Raw genomic sequence first — 25157 nt, 5'->3', positions numbered from 1 at the left:
CAGGCCCTGTGTGTATTCCATAGCAGACACTAGTATGTAGGCCTAGGCCTAGGCTGCCTGCTAAATGGCGCCCTTTTCCCTTTCTAGTCCACAACTTTTAAAATGAGTGCACTGTAAAGGTAAAAGGGTTCCGCTGTCTTTCACATGGAACCAATGACACAATGACATAATATAGGATTTGGACCGGCGCCTACAGCCCGCGACATAAATGAACTGCACATTACCCACAGCACAAATGTTTAGTTTAGAAAATAACTTCTACTTTCATCTGATGTCAGCAAATCCTTGTTTATTCAATGTGATTATTAATGTTGAAATAATTCATTTAAGTAAAGGGATACTAGAAGGGAGTGTGGTCCAAATGCTTGATTGCGAGACATTCTTCTGATGATTGTTCTGCATGAAAATGAGGATTGGGCTGGTTCATGTTGGCACCAGAGTCTGTTCAGACATTGAGTTTTACGACTTTATACACTGAGTTCTAAGGCCAGTGACTGAGTTTGAGTCTTAAATCTCAATAATCTTTCTAAACATGTCTAGATCTCGAGACATCTTTAGATATGGATGTGTGAGTGCGTGCACGTGATTGTGTGAGTGTGCGTCTGTGTCTAACAGTGTGTGTGTTCTCTCCAGGTGAAATATGCTGCTCCGAAGGACACGATGGTCCAGTTCCTGTTCTATCAACCAATCAGGTACCAGTGGAGAGAGACTGACTTCTTCCCCTGCTCTGTCACCTGTGGAGGAGGTGAGACTGACCCCAGATCAGCTCTTAAAGAGACTGTTGTTGCTAGCTAACAAGGCCGAGCCTTTTAAGGACCCTAAGCGATCAAAAACCTGTGTGGTGAAAACATTTTAGCATTTTAGCTGTCTTTGTGGTGGAGAGAAAAATGTGCAAATAATTTCAATTAAATGTAAAATGTTTTGCCATGGCACTCAGGTAGTTATTGAAGTTTTAAAACACATTTCATGTAATTCTACTCATTACTACAAAGTTTAGTTAGCTTGTTAAACTACTTACTAAGCGATGTAAAACATTTGATCTGACATGGGTTCATTGAGTGACTTGCAGAACAAGTGGAAAACGTCTGATGCACTACCACATGTTGAAATGGAAACTTGTGTTTTCTACTAAATTATTATCATTACTATTATCATTGTGTTTACTTGATAGCAACCTACACAAGTAGCTAGCTAGAACAAAGTGTTAATCAGATAAATTCATTAAAAAGATTAAAAGCGATACAAACAACTCTCAATAGTAAATTGGGAACCAACTGAGTTCCTAGCAGCCGTGGGGCCCTAAGCGGCTGCTTATGTTGTTTATTGGCTGTGCCAGCACTGAAGATTTATGACTGAACCCAGATCAGCTCTTATAGAGACTGTTGAAGCCAGCTATTAGCTGAAGCATTATGACTGAACCCAGATAATTCTTATAGAGACTGTTCTTGTTGCCCGCAACAGCTTTGCCTGAACCCGGACCAGCTCTTATAGAGACTGTTGAAACCTACTATTAGTTAAAGCATTATGACTGAACCCAGATCATTCTTATAGAGACTGTTCTTATTGTTAAAGCTTTTGACTGAACCCGGATCAGCTCTTATAGAGACTGTTGAAGCCTACTATTAGTTAAAGCTTTATGACTGAACCCAGATCAGCTCTTATAGAGACTGTTGAAGCCTACTATTAGTTAAAGCTTTATGACTGAACCCATATCAGCTCTTATAGAGACTGTTGAAGCCTACTATTAGTTAAAGCTTTATGACTGAACCCAGATCAGCTCTTATAGGTGTCAAAGCTGGAGACGTTGATGAGGCTTGAGATATGATTGAGCAAAACGTTAACCCAGCATTAACCAAACATTCATCCAATGTTTCCCATTTCATACATTCAATTTATATTTTGGTTACATTTTGGTTGATGCAATATGAGGCAATGCATCCAATTGTGAAGGACCCAACGTGTCTGTGTTTTAGTGCTTTCGTTTCATGTTTCTTCCCAAAACAGACATTGAGACAAACATTTGAATGGCCCAAAATGAACCCATTGCCCACCAAATGTTAGTCCAATGTTTGCTTTCGATCCTATTCATTGCTGACCTTGATTGTTTCTGCCTATTGCCAGGTTACCAGCTGAACTCAGCAGAGTGCACAGACATCAGGTCCAGTCAGGTGTTACCAGAGCAACACTGTAACAGCTACCCTGAGAACACCAAACCCACGCCCAAACTCAAGGAGTGCAACATGGACCTCTGTCCTGAGAGGCATGTACATGTACCAATCACAATGGTTGCCCTATGGGCCCTGGTCAAAAGCAGTGCACCATGTAGAATTGGGAGCCATTTGGGACATACCCTATTCTGTTTCCAGTCGTGGTTGTGCATGTGAAGACTGTATCGGAAACATGGTTCCTCTGAATGGTCATGGTGACATGGCGTTGTCTTTCTCTTTCTCTTCTCTAGTGATGGCTTCATAGAGGTGATGCCTTATGACCACTTTCAGCCTCTGCCACGGTGAGTGACCATCATAGTCAATCACAGAGCCTGTACCCTGTAGTACCCTGGACAGGACACTAGTCTATCACAGGGCCTGTACTACTGTAGTACCCTGGACAGGACACTAGTCTATCACAAAGCCTGTACCCTGTAGTACCCTGGACAGGACACTAGTCTATCACAGAGCCTGTACTACTGAAGTACCCTGGACAGGACACTAGTCTATCACAGAGCCTGTACTACTGATAGTACCCTGGACAGGACACTAGTCTATCACAGAGCCTGTACCCTGTAGTACCCTGGACAGGACACTAGTCTATCACAGAGCCTGTACTACTGTAGTACCATGGACAGGACACTAGTCTATCACAGGGCCTGTAGTACCCTACTGTCACAGTGCCTGTACACCCCTGGACAGGACACTTGTTTATCACAGAGCCTGTAATACTGTAGTACTATGACATTATTATTACTGTCAGTAACAGAGAGGACATGTCAAACATCTTCTGAGCATATATATTCTTCCTACATAGTATAGTTATGCCTATGCTATGTCACGGAATTAGGTGTCACAGATAGTCACAAACATGTTATAGCTCTGTGTTAGCTTCTCCTATGTTATGCTATGTCATATTAAATCAAATGTATTTATATAGCCCTTCTTACATCAGCTGATATATCAAAGTACTGTACAGAAACCCAGCCTAAAACCCCAAACAGCAAGCAATGAAGGTGTAGAAGCACAGTGGCTAGGAAAACCTCCCTAGAAAGGCCAAAACATAGGAAGAAACCTAGAGAGGAACCAGGCTATGAGGGGTGGCCAGTCCTCTTCTGGCTGTGCTGGGTGGAGATTATAACAGAACATGACCAAGATGTTCAAATGTTCCTAAATTACCATCATGGTCAAATAATAATCACAGTAGTTGTCGAGGGTGCAACAAGTCAGCACCTCAGGAGTAAATGTCAGTTGGCTTTTCATAGCCGATCATTGAGAGTATCTCTACCGCTCCTGCTGTCTCTAGAGAGTTGAAAACAGCAGGTCTGGGACAGGTAGCATGCCCAGTGAACAGGTCAGGGTTCCATAGCCGCAGGCAGAACAGTTGAAACTGGAGCAGCAGCACGGCCAGGTGGACTGGGGACAGCAAGGAGTCATCATGCCAGGTAGTCCTGAGGCATGGTCCTAGGACTCAGGTCCTCCGGGAGAGAGAAAGAAAGAAAGAAAGCATACTTAAATTCACACAGGACACCGGATAAGACAGGAGAAATACTCCAGATATAACAGACTGGCCCTAGCCCCCCGACACATAAACTACTGCAGCATCTTGGAGGCTGAGACAGGAGGGGTCAGGAGACACTGTGGCCCCATCCGATGATACCCCCGGACAGGGCCAAACAGGCAGGATATAACCCCACCCACTTTGCCAAAGCACAGGCCCCACACCACTAGAGGGATATCTTCAACCACCAACTTACCATCCTGAGACAAGGCCGAGTATAGCCCACAAAGATCTCCGCCACGGCACACCGAAAGGGGGGGCTCCAACCCAGAGACGAAGACCACGTCAGTGACTCAACCTACTCAAGTGACGCACCCCTCCTAGGGACGGCATGGAAGAGCACCAGTAAGCCAGTGACTCAGCCCCTGTAATAGGGTTAGAGGCAGAGAATCCCAGTGGAGAGAGGGGAACCGGCCAGGCAGAGACAGCAAGGACGGTTCGTTGCTCCAGAGCCTTTCTGTTCAGTTTCACACTCCTGGGCCAGACTACACTCAATCATATGACCCACTGAAGAGATGAGTCTTCAGTAAAGACTTATAGTTTGAGACCGAGTCTGCGTCTCTCACATAAAAATGGAGCTCTATAGGAGAAAGCTCTGCCTCCAGCTGTTTGCTTAGAAATTCGAAATTCTAGGGACAATTAGGAGGCCTGGGTCTTGTGACCGTAGTGTACGTGTAGGTATGTACGGCAGGACCAAATCGGAAAGATAGGTAGGAGGAAGCCCATGTAATGCTTTGTAGGTTAGCAGTAAAACCTTGAAATCAGCCCTTGCCTTAACAGGAAGCCAGTGTAGGGAGGCACTGGAGTAATATGATCACATGTTTTGGTTCTAGTCAGGATTCTAGCAGCCGACAGATAAGATCTAAACCAGGCCAGAACTTGTCCCTGTAGACCAATTTGGGTTTCCAATCTCTCCAAAAGAATGTGGTGATCGATGGTATCAAAAGCAGCACTAAGGTCTAGGAGCACGAGGACAGATACAGAGCCTCGGTCTGACGCCATTAAAAGGTCATTTACCACCTTCACAAGTGCAGTCTCAGTGCTATGATGGGGTCTAAAACCAGACTGAAGCATTTTGTATACATTGTTTGTCTTCAGGAAGGCAGTGAGTTGCTGCGAAACAGCTTCTTTTTTTAATTTTGAGAGGAATGGAAGATTCGATATAGGCTGATAGTTTTTTATATTATCTGGGTCAATGTTTGGCTTTTTCAAGAGAGGCTTTATTACTGCCACTTTTAGTGAGTTTGGTACACATCCAGTGGATAGAGAGCCGTTTATTATGTTCAACATAGGAGGGCCAAGCACAGGAAGCAGCTCTTTCAGTAGTTTAGTTGGAATAGGATCCAGGGTCCAGTATGCAATATCTGTGTCACTGTTTAAAACATCATAAAGAGTTATATGCATCGTATTGCTGTTTTTCCCCAGGTGGGAGCAGGGTCCCTGGACGGAGTGTTCAGTGTCGTGTGGGGAGAGCGGCGGGCTGCAGGAGCGCAGCGTGGTGTGTGTTGAGGACGACGACCACGGACAGATCACTCAGGTGGAGCAGTGGAAGTGCACACACTCCCCTCGGCCAATCACGCAGCAGAGCTGCAACAGCTTCACCTGCCCACAGTGGGTTGCCATGGAGTGGTCTCAGGTGAGCTACCAAGTGAAAACATCTAATCAAGGTTTTTATTGATCACATTCACAGTTTACCAGGTGTTATAGTGGGTGCAGTGAAATGCTTATGTTACTAGCTTCTAACAATGCAGTAAAATGTCAAACAATTAAAATGTTTAAAAAAATAAATAATAATAAAGTACGGCGGGATGAATCTGATTAACCAAATAGCACTGCATAAACCAGGATCATTTACACAAGATCAGCTAATCATTCTATGTATATGCATAGCAGTATATAATTTAGAGTAATCTCTAATCTCTATCAAAAATCCAGTGTATAAATAAAGATGAAGTGTCTATTAACAGGGTAGGTCAAATTCAGTGTACAGTAATATAAATAATATGATACACTATTTACAGTATCTACCAGTGTTTCAATGTCTCTATAGCACAAGACAGCAGTGTTGGCTGTGTGTGTCTGAGTATGAGTGTGTGTGTATGTCTGTGTGTTTGTGAGTATGAGGTGTGTGTGGGTGTGTCCGATGATCTGATGGTCTGGTGATAGAGGCTGGTCAACAGTCTGATGGTCTGGTGATAGAGGCTGGTCAACAGTCTGATGGTCTGGTGATAGAGGCTGGTCAACAGTCTGATGGTCAGGTGATAGAAGCTGTTCAACAGTCTGATGGTCAGGTGATAGAAGCTGTTCAACAGTCTGATGGTCTGGTGATAGAGGCTGGTCAACAGTCTGATGGTCTGGTGATAGAGGCTGGTCAACAGTCTGATGGTCAGGTGATAGAAGCTGTTCAACAGTCTGATGGTCAGGTGATAGAAGCTGTTCAACAGTCTGATGGTCTGGTAATAGAAGCTGTTCAACAGTCTGATGGTCTGGTAATAGAAGCTGTTCAACAGTCTGATGGTCTGGTAATAGAAGCTGTTCAATAGTCTGATGGTCTGGTAATAGAAGCTGTTCAACAGTCTGATGGTCTGGTGATAGAAGCTGTTCAACAGCCTGATGGTCTGGTAATAGAAGCTGTTCAACAGTCTGATGGTCTGGTGATTGAAGCTGTTCAACAGTCTGATGGTCTGGTGATAGAAGCTGTTCAACAGTCTGATGGTCTGGTAATAGAAGCTGTTCTACAGTCTGATGGTCTGGTGATAGAAGCTGGTTTTTAGTTTCTTGGTCTGGTGATAGAAGCTGTTCAACAGTCTGATGGTTTGGTAATAGAAGCTGTTCTACAGTCTGATGGTCTGGTGATAGAAGCTGGTTTTAGTCTCTTGGTCTGGTGATAGAAGCTGTTCAACAGTCTGATGGTCTGGTGATAGAAGCTGGCACTTCTCTAATTTTTAGTCTCTTGGTCTGGTGATAGAAGCTGTTCAACAGTCTGATGGTCTGGTGATAGAAGCTGGTTTTTAGTCTCTTAGCTCTGATGCACCTGTACTGACTCCGTCTGTCAGACGGTAGCCATCCTTGGTTCAGGTGGATTGAGTCCTTAATGATCTTCTTGGCCTTCCATTGACACCGAACGCTGTAGTTGCCTTCACCTCCCTCTGAAGAGCCTTGCGTTTGAGTGCGGAGCAGTTGCCGTATCAGGTGGCGATGCAGCCCGACAGAATGCGCTCAATGCACTTGCACTTGCTAGCTAATTTGTCCTATTTAGCTAACATGCTGTTGCTAGCTAATTTGTCCTATTTAGCTAACATGCTGTTGCTAGCTAATTTGTCCTGGGATATAAACATTAGGTTGTTATTTTACCTGAAATGCACAAGGTCATCTACTCCGACAATTAATCCACATATAGAACAGCCAACCGAATCGTTTCTAGTCATCTCTCCTCCTTCCAGGCTTTTTCATCTTTGAACTTATATGGTGATGGCATCTATACTTTCATAGTATTACCACGACAACTGGCAAAACAGTTTGTCTTTCAATCACTCACATGGGTATAACCAATGAGGAGATGGCACGTGGGTACCTGCTTCTATAAACCAATGAGGAGATGGGAGAGGCAGGACTTGCAGCGCGATCTGCGTCAGAAATAGAGAGGAGTTCTATTTTAGCCCTTGGCATCGCAGACAATCGTTGGCGCGCGCGAGCAGTGTGGGTGCAATAATTGAATAACATGGATTTCTAAATGAATTTTGCGACGCTCACGCAACTGACGTGTCCGGTTTGGTCAGCATGTTAGGGGCCACGTCTAATTTATTCAGCCGCCTGAGGTTGTAGAGGCGCCTTCTTCATCATGATGTCGGTGTCCTCAGTGGTCCTCAGTGATGTGCACACAGAAGAACTTGAATCCTCTGCCTCTGTTAATTGGCTACAAGTCCCTGTAAACTGGCTATGAAGCCGATATGAACTGGCTATGAAGCCTATATGAACTGGCTGTATGTGGTAAGAACAGGAGCTTATGTGCATATAACATATACAATTTATATAAAGTCAGTATTACGTTTATATAAACTGGTGGTTGGTTAAAGTGTGTGCTATTGTAACTGTGTGTGTGTGTGTGTGTGTGTGTGTGTGTGTGTGTGTGTGTGTGTGTGTGTGTGTGTGTGTGTGTGTGTGTGTGTGTGTGTGTGTGTGTGTGTGTGTGTGTTTTGCAGTGCACAGTGACATGTGGCCGTGGGTTGCGGTACAGAGTGGTCCTGTGTATCGACCACAGGGGACAGCACACTGGTGGCTGTAACACATCCCTCAAACCACATATCAAAGAAGACTGCCTGGTACCTGTCGCATGCCACAAACCCAGAGGTACGGTATCCACTGTGTCTGTGTTTATGTGTGTGTGTGTGTCCCTGTCTACATACAGCTAATACTGTCAGCATCCCCTGTCTACATACAACTAGTACTGTCAGCCTCCCCTGTCTACATACAACTAGTACTGTCAGCCTCCCCTGTCTACATACAACTAGTACTGTCAGCCTCCCCTGTCTACATACAACTAGTACTGTCAGCCTCCCCTGTCTACATACAACTAGTACTGTCAGCATCCCCTGTCTACATACAACTAGTACTGTCAGCCTCCCCTGTCTACATACAACTAGTACTGTCAGCCTCCCCTGTCTACATACAGCTAATACTGTCAGCCTCCCCTGTCTACATACAACTAGTACTGTCAGCCTCCCCTGTCTACATACAACTAGTACTGTCAGCCTCCCTGTCTACATACAACTAATACTGTCAGCCTCCCCTGTCTACATACAACTAATACTGTCAGCCTCCCCCGTCTACATACAGTCAGGAGTAAAACTCAATCTGGCAAGCAAATACTTATGCAGCAGACAATTAACTAAGTCATAGGGCTTCATTATCACAGCTAGATATGGCTGAGGGACTGGAGACTAAAGACCACTGGAGTGTGTATATGTGTGTGTGTGGGGCGGGGGGGTGTATCAGAAAGTCCGTGTGTGGAGTGTGTATGTGTGTGTGCAGAGTGACGTGGGTTTGGCTCTAGAACTCCAGGCTTCAGTAATGTTGGCAAAGAGTCAAAACTGGCATCGTGGTAGACATCTGGAGTAAATGGAGGGTGAAAATATGAGCTACTTGAGAGGGAAATATTTGCTTTTTAAAAGTCTCCCAATGAAATAGTAAGGATGATCATTTGGTTGAGAGGAAGAGATGCGTTGTAAATCAACTCTTCTGATTTAGTAGTATGGTGATTGGTTTGGTCGTTTTCATGCTGGGGTCAGTCAGGGCCTTGCACACCCATGCACACAGTCTCTCTTACACACACACGCACACGCACACATACACATACACATACACACACACACACACACACACACACACCCTTGTGGGGACCAAACAATTGATTCCCATTCAAAATCCTATTTTCCCTAACCGCTAACCGTAACCCTTTAACCTAACCCTAACCCTAGCCCAAACCCTAATTAACTGTAACCCTAACCCTAAACCTAATTCCTAAGCCTAAAATAGCATTTTTCCTTGCGGGCTGGCAAAATGTCCCCACAAGGATATTAAATAAATGTTCTGGTCCCCACAAAGATAGTAAAACCAGAGAGAGAGATGTTTCACACATTGCAGTGTTATCCTAGGCCAACCCATGGGAACGTGGCCTAAAACTCTCTTTCCCTGATCTGGAGTCAGTTACTGTGCCCAGTGTAAGGCAGCTGACTAACTATGTTTGTTTAATATCTGGTCTAGAGTCAGTTCCTGTGGAGGCCAAGCTACCCTGGTTAAAACAAGCCCAGGAGCTGGAAGAACAACGCACCGCTACAGAAGAACCAACGTGAGTAGAGATACACACACTCAAGTCCACACTGCATGCGCACACAGACACAAGATCACACACACACACACAAACACACACGCACACAGACACAAGATCACACACACACACACACACACAAACACACACACACACAGACACAAGATCACACACATACACACACAAACACACACGCACACAAACAGATGCAATAACACACATACTCACACACGCACACAGACACAAGATCACACACATACACACACAAACACACATGCACACAAACAGATGCAATAACACACATACTCACACACGCACACAGACACAAGATCACACACATACACACACAAACACACATGCACATAGACAAACACACACACACATAGACAAACACACACACAGCAAGAGAACCTGGATGGAAGTCTACTTCTGCCATTGGCTCCTGTTTTTCTCTCTCTCTCTCTCTCTCTCTCTCTCTCTCTCTCTCTCTCTCTCTCTCTCTCTCTCTCTCTCTCTCTCTTTCTATGTTTCTAGAACATTCTGAACTCCCAATGAGCTATATTATTAGAGCTGCTAGAACTGTGTTCCAAAGGGCACTCTGTTTCCTAGTGCACTACATTTGACCATAGATAAGCCTAGGGGCTCTTGTCAAAAGTAGTGCATCTTTGTAACGTTAGCCCCCACAAATGGGACAATCAGGTTAGAGCCCACTGAGCCAATCACAGTCCAATACAGGCCCCCTAGTAAAGACACAACCCTGGCCACTGCCAGAGGAAAGTAAGTGCAGTCCCCAGCATCAGACAGACACACACACACACGCAAACACACACATGTATTCACACTCAAATATACACACACACACACACACACACACACACACACACACACACACACACACACACACACACACACACACACACACACACACACACACACACACACACACACACACACACACACACACACACACACACACACATGTATTCACACTCTAATATACACACACACACTTACAGTACATGCAGGCAGGCACACACATGCATATAAACGCACACATGAAGAAGCAGACATACACATGCGTGTGTGCATACCTCCTCCGCCGCGGTCGGCTGTGGTCTACCAAAGGCATCGCTTACAGTATGTGGAGTAAATGTGTGTGGCCCTTTCCTGCAGTCAAATTACTAAAGCACCCTCTAGTGGCCTCACGGGTGGAACGGTATTTGTCATTTCATAATTATTAAACTTTTTTTTTTTTTTACATAAAATCCGGTGTTTCTATGTCAAACAGTTTTGTTATATTTCAGTCGTCTGTCATGTGTATAAAGTGTAATATTGGGATGCAAACTCAACATTTAATACATTTCAAATCTATATCTGACATGGTGCAGGTGTCTTCTTATTTTTGATCCCATAACCATGTGTGTGTGGTGAAACACTCTGTGTGACCCTGAATTAGCCTACTGCAGTTAAAAGGTTTAGAGTTCACAGGAGAGAGAGACCCAGCAGTAGTTGAACAACTTATCAGGAACACAGCAGATCTGGCAACCCTCAGTATAGTCTGAGCAAAGGGTTGCCAGATTGACTTGTTTCCCTTGATAACTTGTCTCGTATTACTGCTGTAGTGCTTGACCCCTATCAGAGACAGACTTCCCTTTTAGACGTTCCTTTTCCGCACAGTTACTCATGTTGCTATATATAGGAGAACACTCCAGGATTCCGGTGGTGTGTGTGTGCATGTGTGCGTGTGTAGAAGCTGAGTCACTGAGCATGGCGGTCCGGATATCTCCAACACAAGTCCTTATCACGGGCCTGACAACTCACACATATACACACATACCGCCAGAGCTTATCCACAGGTCTGTGCTAATGTCCTGGTGGGTTTCCTCTCCTTCCTCTGTTGGTGATGAGCATGTGATTATGGCCTGCTGCTGTGGTCCTGTTAGTACTGACACACACACCCTGGGATCTGTCAGGTCTAGAGGCTCACACACACACACACACACACACACACACACACACACACACACACACACACACACACACACACACACACACACACACACACACACACACACACACACACACATGCCCCAATAGGTCCACAGACGACGCAATCGCAACCACACTGCACACTGCACACTCCCCTAACCCATCTGGACAAGAGGACAAGAGAAATACCTACGTGAGAATGCTGTTCATCGACTACAGCTCAGCATTTAACACCATAGTACCCTCCAAACTCGTCATCAAGCTCGAGACCCTGGGTCTCAACCCCGCCCTGTGCAACTGGGTACTGGACTTCCTGACGGGACGCCCCCAGGTGGTGAGGGTAGGTAACAACAACTCCACCCTGCTGATCCTCAACACTGGGGCCCCACAAAGGTGCGTTCTGAGCCCTCTCCTGTACTCCCTGTTCACCCATGACTGCGTGGCCATGCACGCCTCCAACTCAATCATCAAGTTTGCGGACGACACTACAGTGGTAGGCTTGATTACCAACAACAAGGAGACGGCCTACAGGGAGGAGGTGAGGGCCCTTGGAGTGTGGTGTCAGGAAAATAACCTCACACTCAACGTCAACAAAACAAAGGAGATGATTGTGGACTTCAGGAAACAGCAAAGGGAGCACCCACCTATCCACATCGACGGGACAGTAGTGGAGAGGGTAGTAAGTTTTAAGTTCCTCGGCGTACACATCACAGACAAACTGAATTGGTCCACCCAGACAGACAGCGTTTTGAAGAAGGCGCAGCAGCGCCTCTTCAACATCAGGAGACTGAAGAAATTCGGCTTGTCACCAAAAGCACTCACAGACTTTTACAGATGCACAATTGAGAGCATCCTGTCGGGCTATATCACCGCCTGGTACGGCAACTGCTCCGCCCACAACCGTAAGGCTCTCCAGAGGGTGGTGAGGTCTGCACAATGCATCACCGGGTGCAAACTAGGTGCATCAAAGCAGGGACTGAGAGACTAAAAAACAGCTTCTATCTCAAGGCCATCAGACTGTTAAACAGCCACCAGTAACATTGAGTGACTGCTGCCAACATACTGACTCAACTCCAGCCACTTTAATAACGGAATTGATGTAAAAAATGTATCACTAGCCACTTTAAACAATGCCACTTAATATAATGTTTACATACCCTACATTACTCATCTCATATGTATATACTGAACTCTATACCATCTACTGCATCTTGCCATCTTTATGTAATACATGTATCACTAGCCACTTTAAACAATGACACTTTTATATGTTTACATACCCTACATGACTCATCTCATATCTATATACTGAACTCGATACCATCCACTGCATCTTGCCTATGCCGTTCTGTACCATCACTCATTCATATCTTTATGTACATATTCTTTATCCCTTTACACTTGTGTGTATAAGGTAATAGTGGTGCAATTGTTACCCGTTGGTATTTACTGCATTGTCGGAACTAGAAGCACAAGCATTTCGCAACACTCGCATTAACATCTGCTAACCGTGTGTATGTGACAAATAAAATTTGATTTGATTTGACATGCACACACACACACGCAGAGATACACATTAACACACACACACACACACACACACACACACACACACACACACACACACACACACACACACCACCTCATTCACCCTCATTAGTTCCCAACGTCTTTGGAAGTAAAGCACGTTACATCAGTCATTCACCCCCGTACATAGAAGAGTCTGTTTTCTCCATTTTCATTTACATTCTGACATCATCATGATCTTTCTTAATGACACGGTCTAAACATGACAGATATGCGCACACACGCACACACACACACACACACACACACACACACACACACACACACACACACACACACACACACACACACACACACACACACACACACACACACACACAACACACCGGTCCAAACATGACACACTACGGCTGTGAGGGAATAGCAGGTCCCAAAAGACGGAATCCCAAGCGCTAGAAGAATGTTTAGACAGCGGGACCAGGGTGTGTGTGTGTTGACTTTCTCATCTGGCTTTGGGGGACGATTGGACAAATGTAACTACTTTCACAAATCCACTGGATTGACATTACTTTTATAAGCAGCAGAGAAATACAAGACATGAATATTGTCACGATCTGATTTCTGTCACTTCTAACATTTATTTTGTTTAGGAAGAAATGTTATTTTTTTCATTCTTCATGCTCTCTCTCTCTTTCTTTCTCTTTCTGTCTCTCCTTCTCTTTTCCCACCTCTCTACCTCCCTCCCCGCTGAGTATAGATACAACACACTACAAATGTAAAAGATTGTTCTTTCACTAAAATATTCTATGTATCCAAAATGTATGTCAGAGTACAGCTTAGGACTTCAGTCAGTCTGTGTTAGGTTGGCTGAGCCAGAAAGTGTCTGTCATTCAGTGTTAGTCTGCATTCCAAATGGAATGATTTTCCTACAAGTCTTAGAAAAAATGGTTCCAAAAGTTTTTTTCCGGAGGGATAGGGTTCTACCAAGAACTGTTTTGATCAGAAGAACAAGGGTTCTTTGTAAGGCAAAGGGTTCTACCTAGTACTTTTAACATCCTAAGAACCCCTTTTGGAAGAAAGGGTTCTTTGATGATTCTTTGCAGGTTGCAGGATCTCCTAACTCTGGCTGGATTCTAATATAATGCCAGTTTAATGTGACTTGCAGGCCTGATGTGGCCTGTAAACCAGGATGTTCAGAACACCGCTGAGTTCGGGTATAACTAGGCCCTCAAATAAAGGCCTTATGATACATGCAATGTATTGTCAAAACTAATTACATTTTAAAGTCTAATAAGGTTAGTGGAAGTGTTCATGGAGGGTTGTAGGAGATAAAAACGTTCTCGGTAGAGAACTTCTACACCTGTATTGCTTGCTGTTTGGGGTTTTAAGCTGGGTTTCTGTACAGCACTTTGAGATATCTGCTGATGTAAGATGGCTATATAAATACATTTGATTTGATTTAGAACCCTTCACAGACGGTTCTAGGAAGAACCTTTAGATTATAAGATGATTATTGGTAGAACCCTTCATAGAGGGTTCTAGTTAGAACCATACGGTACCTTTGGAAAGTATTCAGACCCCTTTAATTTTTCTGCATTTTGTTACGTTACAGCCTTATTCAAAATGGATTACATAAAAAATATCCTCAGCAATCTACACACAATACCCCATAACGACAAAGTGAAAACAGGTATTTAGAAATGTTTGTACATGTATTTCAAATAAAACAAAACAGAAATACCTTATTTACATATGTATTCAGACCCTTTGTTATAAGACTCAAAATGTTGCTCAGGTGCATCCTGTTTTCATTGATCATCCTTGAGATGTTTCTACAACTTGATTGGAGTCCACTTGTGGTAAATTAAATGAATTGGACAAGATTTGGAAAGGCACACACCTGTCTATATAAGGTCCCACAGTTGACTTTGCATGTCAGTGCAAAAACCAAGCTATGCGGTGGAAGAAAGTGTCCGTAGAGCTCTGAGACAGGATTGTGTCGAGGCACAGATCTGGGGAAGGTTAACAAAGCATTGAAGGTCCCAAAGAACACAGTGGCCTCCATCATTCTTCCTACAGCTGGCCTCCCGGCCAAACTGAGCAATCGGGAGAAGGGCCTTGGTCAGGGAGCTGACCAAGAACCCAATGGTCACATTGACAGAGCTATAGAGTTTCTCTGTGGAGATGGGAGAACCTTCCAGAAGGACAAAAATCTCTGCAGTACTCCACCAATCAGGCCTTTATGGTAGAGTGGCCCTCAGTAAAAGGCACATGACAACCCACTTGGAGTTTTCCTAAAGGCAACTAAAAACTCTCAGACCATGAGAAACAAGATTCTCTGGTCTGATGAAAGCAAGATTCTCTTTGGCCGGAATGCCAAGCGTCATGTATGGAGGAAGCATGGTGGTGGCAGCATCATGCTGTGTGGGTGTTTTTCAGCGGCAGGGACTGGGAGACTAGTCAGGATTTGAGGCAAAGATTAACAGAGCCAAGTACAGAGAGATCCTTGATGAACACCTGCTCCAGAGCGCTCAGGACCTCAGAATAAGGTGAACGTTCGACTTCCAAAAGGACAACGACCCTCAGCACACAGCCAAGACAACGCAGGAGTTGCATCGGGACAAGTCTCGGGAATGTCCTTGAGTGGCCCAGCCAGAGCCCGGACTTGAACCCAATCGAAGATCTCTGGAGAGACCTGAAAATAGTTGCAGCAACGCCCCCCCCCCCATCCTGCCTGACAGAGGTTGAGAGGATCTGCAGAGAAGAATGGGAAACTCCCCAAATCCATGTGTGCCAAGCTTGTAGCGTCATACCCAAGAAGATGTGAGGCTTTAATTGCTGTCTAAGGATTTTCAACAAAGTACTGAGTAAAGGGTCTGAATACGCTCCACAGGTAGTATCACATTTTCATTTCACTTCATTACAGTACAACGTTTTGATTTGTTTGATCGTAGCTAGCTAGCTACTTAGCCGTCTTTGTATCTAAGACAATTGTGTAGTCTGGAGCGATTTTCAAGGTTAGCTAGCCAGCTATTGTCGTTCTTTTAACGTAACGTTACGTAATCAACACTGCTAGCTAGCCAGCTAGCCCCCGAATAGCAGCACTGTAGAAACTATTACACTCGACGGAACGACTTGATTAGTGTAGTGTCAACAACGTAGCCACTGCCAGCTAGCCTACTCCAGCAGTACTGTATCATTTCAATCATTTTAGTCAATAAGATTCTTGCTACGTAAGCTTTACGTTCTGAACATTCGATAAGTGTAGTCCACTTGTCATTCCAATCTCCTTTGCATTAGCGTAGCCTCTTCTGTAGCCTGTCAACTATGTGTCTATCTATCCCTGTTCTCTCCTCTCTGCACAGACCATACAAACGCTCCCACACCGCGTGGCCGCGGCCACCTAATCTGGTGGTCCCAGCGCGCACGACCCACGTGGAGTTCCAGGTCTCCGGTAGCCTCTGGAACTGCCGATCTGCGGCCAACAAGGCAGAGTTCATCTCAGCCTATGCCTCCCTCCAGTCCCTCGACTTCTTGGCACTGACGGAAACATGGATCACCACAGACAACACTGCTACTCCTACTGCTCTCTCTTCGTCCGCCCACGTGTTCTCGCACACCCCGAGAGCTTCTGGTCAGCGGGGTGGTGGCACCGGGATCCTCATCTCTCCCAAGTGGTCATTCTCTCTTTCTCCCCTTACCCATCTGTCTATCGCCTCCTTTGAATTCCATGCTGTCACAGTTACCAGCCCTTTCAAGCTTAACATCCTTATCATTTATCGCCCTCCAGGTTCCCTCGGAGAGTTCATCAATGAGCTTGATGCCTTGATAAGCTCCTTTCCTGAGGACGGCTCACCTCTCACAGTCCTGGGCGACTTTAACCTCCCCACGTCTACCTTTGACTCATTCCTCTCTGCCTCCTTCTTTCCACTCCTCTCCTCTTTTGACCTCACCCTCTCACCTTCCCCCTACTCACAAGGCAGGCAATACGCTCGACCTCATCTTTACTAGATGCTGTTCTTCCACTAACCTCATTGCAACTCCCCTCCAAGTCTCCGACCACTACCTTGTATCCTTTTCCATCTCGCTTTCATCCAACACTTCCCACACTGCCCCTACTCGGATGGTATCGCACCGTCCCAACCTTCGCTCTCTCTCCCCGCTACTCTCTCCTCTTCCATCCTATCATCTCTTCCCTCTGCTCATACCTTCTCCAACCTATCTCCTGATTCTGCCTCCTCAACCCTCCTCTCTTCCCTTTCTGCATCCTTTGACTCTCTATGTCCCCTATCCTCCAGGCCGGCTCGGTCCTCCCCTCCCGCTCCGTGGCTCGACGACTCACTGCGAGCTCACAGAACAGTGCTCCGGGCAGCCGAGCGGAAATGGAGGAAAACTCGCCTCCCTGCGGACCTGGCATCCTTTCACTCCCTCCTCTCTACATTTTCCTCCTCTGTCTCTGCTGCTAAAGCCACTTTCTTCCACTCTAAATTCCAAGCATCTGCCTCTAACCCTAGGAAGCTCTTTGCCACCTACTCCTCCCTCCTGAACCCTCCTCCCCCTCCCCCCCTCCTCCCTCTCTGCAGATGACTTCGTCAACCATTTTGAAAAGAAGGTCGACGACATCCGATCCTCGTTTGCTAAGTCAAACGACACCGCTGGTTCTGCTCACACTGCCCTACCCTGTGCTCTGACCTCTTTCTCCCTCTCTCTCCAGATGAAATCTCGCTTCTTGTGACGGCCGGCCGCCCAACAACCTGCCCGCTTGACCCTATCCCCTCCTCTCTTCTCCAGACCATTTCCGGAGACCTTCTCCCTTACCTCACCTCGCTCATCAACTCATCCCTGACCGCTGGCTACGTCCCTTCCGTCTTCAAGAGAGCGAGAGTTGCACCCCTTCTGAAAAAACCTACACTCGATCCCTCCGATGTCAACAACTACAGACCAGTATCCCTTCTTTCTTTTCTCTCCAAAACTCTTGAACGTGCCGTCCTTGGCCAGCTCTCCCGCTATCTCTCTCAGAATGACCTTCTTGATCCAAATCAGTCAGGTTTCAAGACTAGTCATTCAACTGAGACTGCTCTTCTCTGTATCACGGAGGCGCTCCGCACTGCTAAAGCTAACTCTCTCTCCTCTGCTCTCATCCTTCTAGACCTATCGGCTGCCTTCGACACTGTGAACCATCAGATCCTCCTCTCCACCCTCTCCGAGTTGGGCATCTCCGGCGCGGCCCACGCTTGGATTGCGTCCTACCTGACAGGTCGCTCCTACCAGGTGGCGTGGCGAGAATCTGTCTCCTCGCCACGCGCTCTCACCACTGGTGTCCCCCAGGGCTCTGTTCTAGGCCCTCTCCTATTCTCGCTATACACCAAGTCACTTGGCTCTGTCATAACCTCACATGGTCTCTCCTATCATTGCTATGCAGACGACACACAATTAATCTTCTCCTTTCCCCCTTCTGATGACCAGGTGGCGAATCGCATCTCTGCATGTCTGGCAGACATATCAGTGTGGATGACGGATCACCACCTCAAGCTGAACCTCGGCAAGACGGAGCTGCTCTTCCTCCCGGGGAAGGACTGCCCGTTCCATGATCTCGCCATCACGGTTGACAACTCCATTGTTTCCTCCTCCCAGAGCGCTAAGAACCTTGGCGTGATCCTGGACAACACCCTGTCGTTCTCAACTAACATCAAGGCGGTGGCCCGTTCCTGTAGGTTCATGCTCTACAACATCCGCAGAGTACGCCCCTGCCTCACACAGGAAGTGGCGCAGGTCCTAATCCAGGCACTTGTCATCTCCCGTCTGGATTACTGCAACTCGCTGTTGGCTGGGCACCCTGCCTGTGCCATCAAACCCCTACAACTCATCCAGAACGCCGCAGCCCGTCTGGTGTTCAACCTTCCCAAGTTCTCTCACGTCACCCCGCTCCTCCGCTCTCTCCACTGGCTTCCAGTTGAAGCTCGCATCCGCTACAAGACCATGGTGCTTGCCTACGGAGCTGTGAGGGGAACGGCACCGCAGTACCTCCAGGCTCTGATCAGGCCCTACACCCAAACAAGGGCACTGCGTTCATCCACCTCTGGCCTGCTCGCCTCCCTACCACTGAGGAAGTACAGTTCCCGCTCAGCCCAGTCAAAACTGTTCGCTGCTCTGGCCCCCAATGGTGGAACAAACTCCCTCACGACGCCAGGACAGCGGAGTCAATCACCACCTTCCGGAGACACCTGAAACCCCACCTCTTCAAGGAATACCTAGGATAGGATAAGTAATCCTTCTCACCCCCCTCCCCCTTAATGATTTAGATGCACTATTGTAAAGTGGCTGTTCCACTGGATGTCAGAAGGTGAATTCACCAATTTGTAAGTCGCTCTGGATAAGAGCGTCTGCTAAATGACTTAAATGTAAATGTAAAATGTAAATGTACTTATGTAAATGTGATATTTCTGTTTTTATTTTTATAAATTAGCAAAACTGTCTACAAACCTGTTTTTGCTTGGTCATTATATGGTATTATGTGTAGATTGATGAGGGAAGATAACGATTTAATACATTTTAGAATATGTGTAAGGGATTTCTTCCATTGACGGAGAGGCGGACCAAAGCGCAGCGTGGTTACTTTGATTCATGTTTTAATAAATCACTTAACATGAACAAACTTACAAAAACAAGAAATGTGAAAACCCCAAACCGTCCTATCTGGTGCAGACACAGAGACAGGAACAATCACCCACAAACACACAGTGAAACCCAGGCTGCCTAAGTATGATTCTCAATCAGAGACAACTAATGACACCTGCCTCTGATTGAGAACCATACTAGGCCGAAACATAGAAATACCCAAATCATAGAAAAACAAACATAGACTACCCACCCAACTCACGCCCTGACCATACTAAATAAAGACAAAACAAAGGAAATAAAGGTCAGAACGTGACAATATGTCTGTAACCTAAGAAAATGTGGAATAAGTCAAGGGGTCTGAATACTTTCCAAAGGCGCTGTATACAGGAGGTTCTTTGAAGGTTCTTTTGGAGAAAAACATACAAATGTCAGTTTTTTAAAATTGTTGTATGAAACGACTTAATTCTTATGAAAAAAGTAGAGATGCATTTTACTTTTGATGGTTAAAAACTGACATATACAATTTCATCCGTGTTTATCTCAGTGTTACCTAACTCCATTCGCTGAGTCTTCCTTCCTACTCTCCAGGTTAATCCCAGGGTCGTGGTCTACCTGCAGCGTCACCTGTGGGCTCGGCAAACAGACACGGGAGCTGAAGTGTCGTGTCCTCCTCTCCTTCACCCAGACGGAGGTAGACCTGCCCGAGGAGGAGTGCGGTGAAGAGCGGCCCCAGCTGGAGAGGCCCTGCGATGGGGGAGCCTGTACTCTAGGCCCAGGCTTCTCTCCTGACCTCCAGGATCCTCAAGGCCCTCACACCCAGGGTGAGGAGCCCCACCACTGGGACTACAGGGGCTTTAGTGGCTGCTCGGCCTCCTGTGCTACAGGTGAGCTGCACCGGTGCTTCAACGAAACCGAAACGTTGTACCGAACATTGTAACATTGTTACCCAACCATCATACCAACCATATTTTCCCAAATATTATCTGAAATAATACTGCCACATTATCCCAAAAGGTCATACAAAACATATTCCCAAACATTTAAACAAACATTATCCTAAACATTACCCAAGGTATAATCCTAAATTCCAAACACTACTAAAAAGGGTTGTACTCTAGCACTCTAGTACTCCAGTACTCTAGTGTTATTGACTTGTTAATTGTTTACTCCATGTGTAACTCTGTGTTGTCTGTTCACACTGCTATGCTTTATCTTGGCCAGGTCGCAGTTGCAAATGAGAACTTGTTCTCAACTAGCCTACCTGGTTAAATAAAGGTGAAATAAAAATAAATAAATTATCCCAAACATGCAACATCCTTGTCTACATGATAAATCTGGTAATTACTCAAATAACTCCTTCACTATTACCCTGTGAGATGGCTTTCTTATTAAAGTTTCATATTTATTTTATACAGGATGGGATTCTCATAGTCATATACAGGAGGTCAGGGGTGTCGAACTCATTTCCCCCCAGGGGCCACGGAGTTCGGAAGGCCACAGTGAAAATTGCTTATATTTCCTTGCCATAAAATTTTGCAAAACATAGTCCTCTATCAATCAGGGAATTTTCAGCGCTCCCTGACTGTCTAGTGTTTATTAGTGAGCTAAACAGTCAAGAAACTGTATGAATATAGGTCCATTATCATTTCTACACAGTTTGGATTTGGTTTCAGTCATTTTAAAGTATATTGAGTTAGTTTCCCCCAAAACAAAAATGTTATTCCTTTAGAAGAAGAACAAGTAGTCAAACCCCTGCAGTAGATGCTTTGTTTCTATCTCAGTGTCCATGTGTGACCTCTTTGTTTCTCTAACCCCACTATCTCACTCTCAGCTCTCCCTCTCTCAGCTCTCCCTCTCTCAGCTCTCCCTCTCTCAGCTCTCCCTCTCTCAGCTCTCCCTCTCTCAACTCTAACCTCTCTCAGCTCGCCCTCTCTCAGCTCGCCCTCTCTCAGCTCGCCCTCTCTCAGCTCTCCCTCTCTCAGCTCTCCCTCTCTCAGCTCTCCCTCTCTCAGCTCTCCCTCTCTCAGCTCTCCCTCTCTCAGCTCGCCCTCTCTCAGCTCGCCCTCTCTGAGCTCTCCCTCTCTCAGCTCTCCCTCTCTCAGCTCGCCCTCTCTCAGCTCTCCCTCTCTTAGCTCCCCTCTCTCAGCTCGCCCTCTCTCAGCTCGCCCTCTCTCAGCTCTCCCTCTCTCAGCTCTCCCTCTCTCAGCTCTCCCTCTCTCAGCTCGCCCTCTCTCAGCTTTCCGTCTCTCAGCTCTCCCTCTCTCAGCTCTCCCTCTCTCAACTCACCCTCTCTCAACTCACCCTCTCTCAGCTCGCCCTCTCTCAGCTCTCCCTCTCTCAGCTCTCCCTCTCTCAACTCGCCCTCTCTCAGCTCCCCTCTCTGTTGTTCTCTGTCTTTGGTCTCCTTGCTCTCCACCTTGTCATTCTCCACCTAAACCACCCACCCTCTCTCTCTCTCAGCCTGCCCCCCCTCCTCCTCTTGCTCTCTAACTCTGTTCCCCCTCTCCCCCAGGGAGACAGACAGCAGTGGTCAGGTGTGTGAGTCGGGAGAGAGGAGGAGAGGAGGTTGACGATTCTCTCTGTGACCCCTCTAGCCGCCCTCCAGTCATGGGCCGCATCTGCAACCCCGAACCGTGTCCCCCAAGGTGAGAATCTAACACACATTAGGCAATCCTCTGCTGACTGGCTGGCTGGGTTGAAGTTAAGGCCAATCACAACTAGAGGTTGACCGATTATGATTTTTCAACGCCGATACCGATACCGATTATTGGAGGGCCAAAAAAAAGCCGATACCTATTAATTGGCATTTTTTTATTTTTTTTATTTGTAATAATGACAATTACAACAATACTGAATGAACATTTATTTTAACCTAATATAATACATCAATGAAAATACATTTAGCCTCAAATAAATAATGAAACATGTTCAATTTGATTTAAATAATGCGAAAACAAAGTGTTGGAGAAGTAAAAGTGCAATATGTGCCATGTAAAATAGCTAATGTTTGAGTTCCTTGCTCAGAACATGAGAACATATGAAAGTTGGTGGTTCCTTTTAACATGAGACCTTCAATATTCCAAGATAAGAGGTTTTAGTTGAAGTTAATATAGTTTTTATAGGACTATTTCTCTCTATACTATTTGTATTTCATATACCTTTGACTCTTGGATGTTCTTATAGGCACTTTAGTATTGCCAGTGTAACAGTATAGCTTCCGTCCCTCTCCTCACCCCTACCTGGGCTCAAACCAGGAACACATCGACAAGGGGAATAACTACTCCAAGTCTCAGAGCGAGTGACGTTTGAAACGCTATTAGCGTGCACCCCGCTAACTAGCTAGTCATTTCACATCTGTTACACCAGCCATTCGGCTGATAGGCTTGAAGTCATAAACAGCACTGTGCTTGCGAAGAGCTGCTGGCAAAACGCACAAAAGTGCTGTTTGAATGAATGCTTACGAGCCTGCTGCTGCCTACCATCGCTCAGTCAGACTGCGCTATCAAATCATAGACTTAATTATAACATAATAACACACAGAAATACGAGCCTTTGGTCATTAATATGGTCGAATCCGGAAACTATCATTTCGAAACCAAAAAGTGTATTATTTCAGTGAAATACGGAACCGTTCGGTATTTTATCTAACAGGTAGCATCCCTAAGTCAAAATATTCTTGTTACATTGTACAACCTTCAATGTTATGTCATAATTACGTAAAATTCTGGCAAATTAGTTCGCAATGATCCAGACTGCCCAAACTGTTGCATATACCTTAACTCTGCGTGTAATGAACGCAAGAGAAGTGACACAATTTCACCTGGTTAATATTGCCTGCCAACCTGGATTTCTTTTAGCTAAATATGCAGGTTTAAAAAATATATACTTCAGTGTATTGATTTTAAGAAAGCCATTGTGTTTATGGTTAGGTACAGATGCAACGATTGTGCTTTTTTCGCAAATGTGCTTTTGTTAAATCATCCTCCAATCGATTATATGCAACGCAGGACATGCTAGATAAACTAGTAATATCATCAACCATGTGTAGTTAACTAGTGATTATGATTGTTTGATTGTTTTTTATAAGGTAAGTTTAAAGCTAGCAACGCGTAACAGGCAGGCTCCTCGTGGAGTGCAATGAGAGGCAGGTGGTTAGTGCGTTGGACTAGTTAACTGTAAGGTTGCAAGATTGAATCCCAGAGCTGACAAGGTAAAAATCTGTCGTTCTGCCCCTGAACAAGGCAGTTAACCCACCGTTTCTAGGCCATCATTGTAAATAACACTGTGTTCTTAACTGACTTGTCTTGTTAAATAAAGATTAAATAAAGGTGTAAAAAATATTTTTTAAACGGCAAAATCGGCTTAGACAAATAACGATTTCCGATTGTTATGAAAACTTGAAATCGGCCCTAATTAATTGTCCATTCTGGTTAATTGGCCCTAATTAATCGGCCATTCCGATTAATCGGCCCCAATTAATCTGCCGTTCTGATTAATCGGGCCTAATTAATTGGCCATTCTGATTAATCGGCCCCAATTAATCTAATCGCCCATTCTGATTAATCGGCCCTAATTAATCGGCCATTCTCTAATCACAACAACTCATTTCCATTCTATGTTTGACTAATTATCGATACTGCCAGGAACCATCTTCTGTTGTCATGCAAAGATACACACTCATTAGCATACCCCTGTTTGTGCGTGTGTGTTTTTCAAGTTTTAAGTTTTATTAGTTGTATGAACAGGATACACAATGAAATGCTAACTTTCAGGTTGCTTCTCGACAATGCAACAACAATAACCAATAATAAAATATAAGACTACAAACAAAGTAAATTGCTCAGTGGAATAGAAATAAGCATGTATAATACAGGGAGGCACATATTCTAGTACAATATTTACACATGTATTGGGGAAGGGGGGTTTGGGGGGCAAGTGTTTAAATTGTGCATTATTAGCATTAGTAAATACAAGTCTGTTAGCAGCAATTGTCATGTAAGTGCAAAGGTGCAAAAAGTGGTCAGTCCAGTTCAAGTGTTCACCATACCTGTAGATAGAAACTGTCTTCCTCAGGCACCATTTCAAGTAGATGTCCTGGATGGGTGGGAACACACCCCAGTGATGTGCTGGGCCATCTTCACCACCCGCTGGAGGGCCTTGCAGTCGTAGACAGAGCCATTCCCATAACAGGCTGTGAGGTGGTGCAGTGGCAGTATTTGGAGAGGATCCGGGGTGGCACGCTGAATTTCTTCATCTGACTTAAGAAGTAAAGATCCTGTTGTGCCCTCTTGACAAGAGCGGTGGTGTTGTTGGTCCATGTCAAGTCTTTGGTGAGGTGGACGTGGAGGAACCTAAAACTGCTGACTCTCTCTACTGCAGTGCCGTTGATGTGGATCGGGGCGTGTTCCCTCATCTGCATCCCGAA

At 45.4% G+C, this 25157-nt stretch overlaps 1 protein-coding gene across 1 annotated transcript in view; it reads left to right on the top strand.

Annotated features, from left to right (window-relative positions):
* The window catches only part of adamtsl3 (ADAMTS-like 3), a 228380-nt gene that overhangs the window by 145089 nt on the left and 58134 nt on the right, over positions 1 to 25157 (top strand). Inside the window, 8 exon segments of the mRNA XM_064984412.1 lie at positions 634 to 745; positions 2122 to 2260; positions 2459 to 2509; positions 5194 to 5404; positions 7971 to 8118; positions 9532 to 9616; positions 20321 to 20616; positions 22245 to 22377. Coding sequence (XP_064840484.1) covers positions 634 to 745; positions 2122 to 2260; positions 2459 to 2509; positions 5194 to 5404; positions 7971 to 8118; positions 9532 to 9616; positions 20321 to 20616; positions 22245 to 22377 — 1175 coding nt within the window.

Source organism: Oncorhynchus masou, chromosome 2 (assembly GCF_036934945.1).
Source record: "Oncorhynchus masou masou isolate Uvic2021 chromosome 2, UVic_Omas_1.1, whole genome shotgun sequence".
Classification (NCBI taxonomy): Eukaryota; Metazoa; Chordata; class Actinopteri; order Salmoniformes; family Salmonidae; genus Oncorhynchus; species Oncorhynchus masou.
The sequence above is the reverse complement of the archived record's forward strand: the minus strand, read 5'-3'. Positions and strand labels throughout refer to the sequence as shown.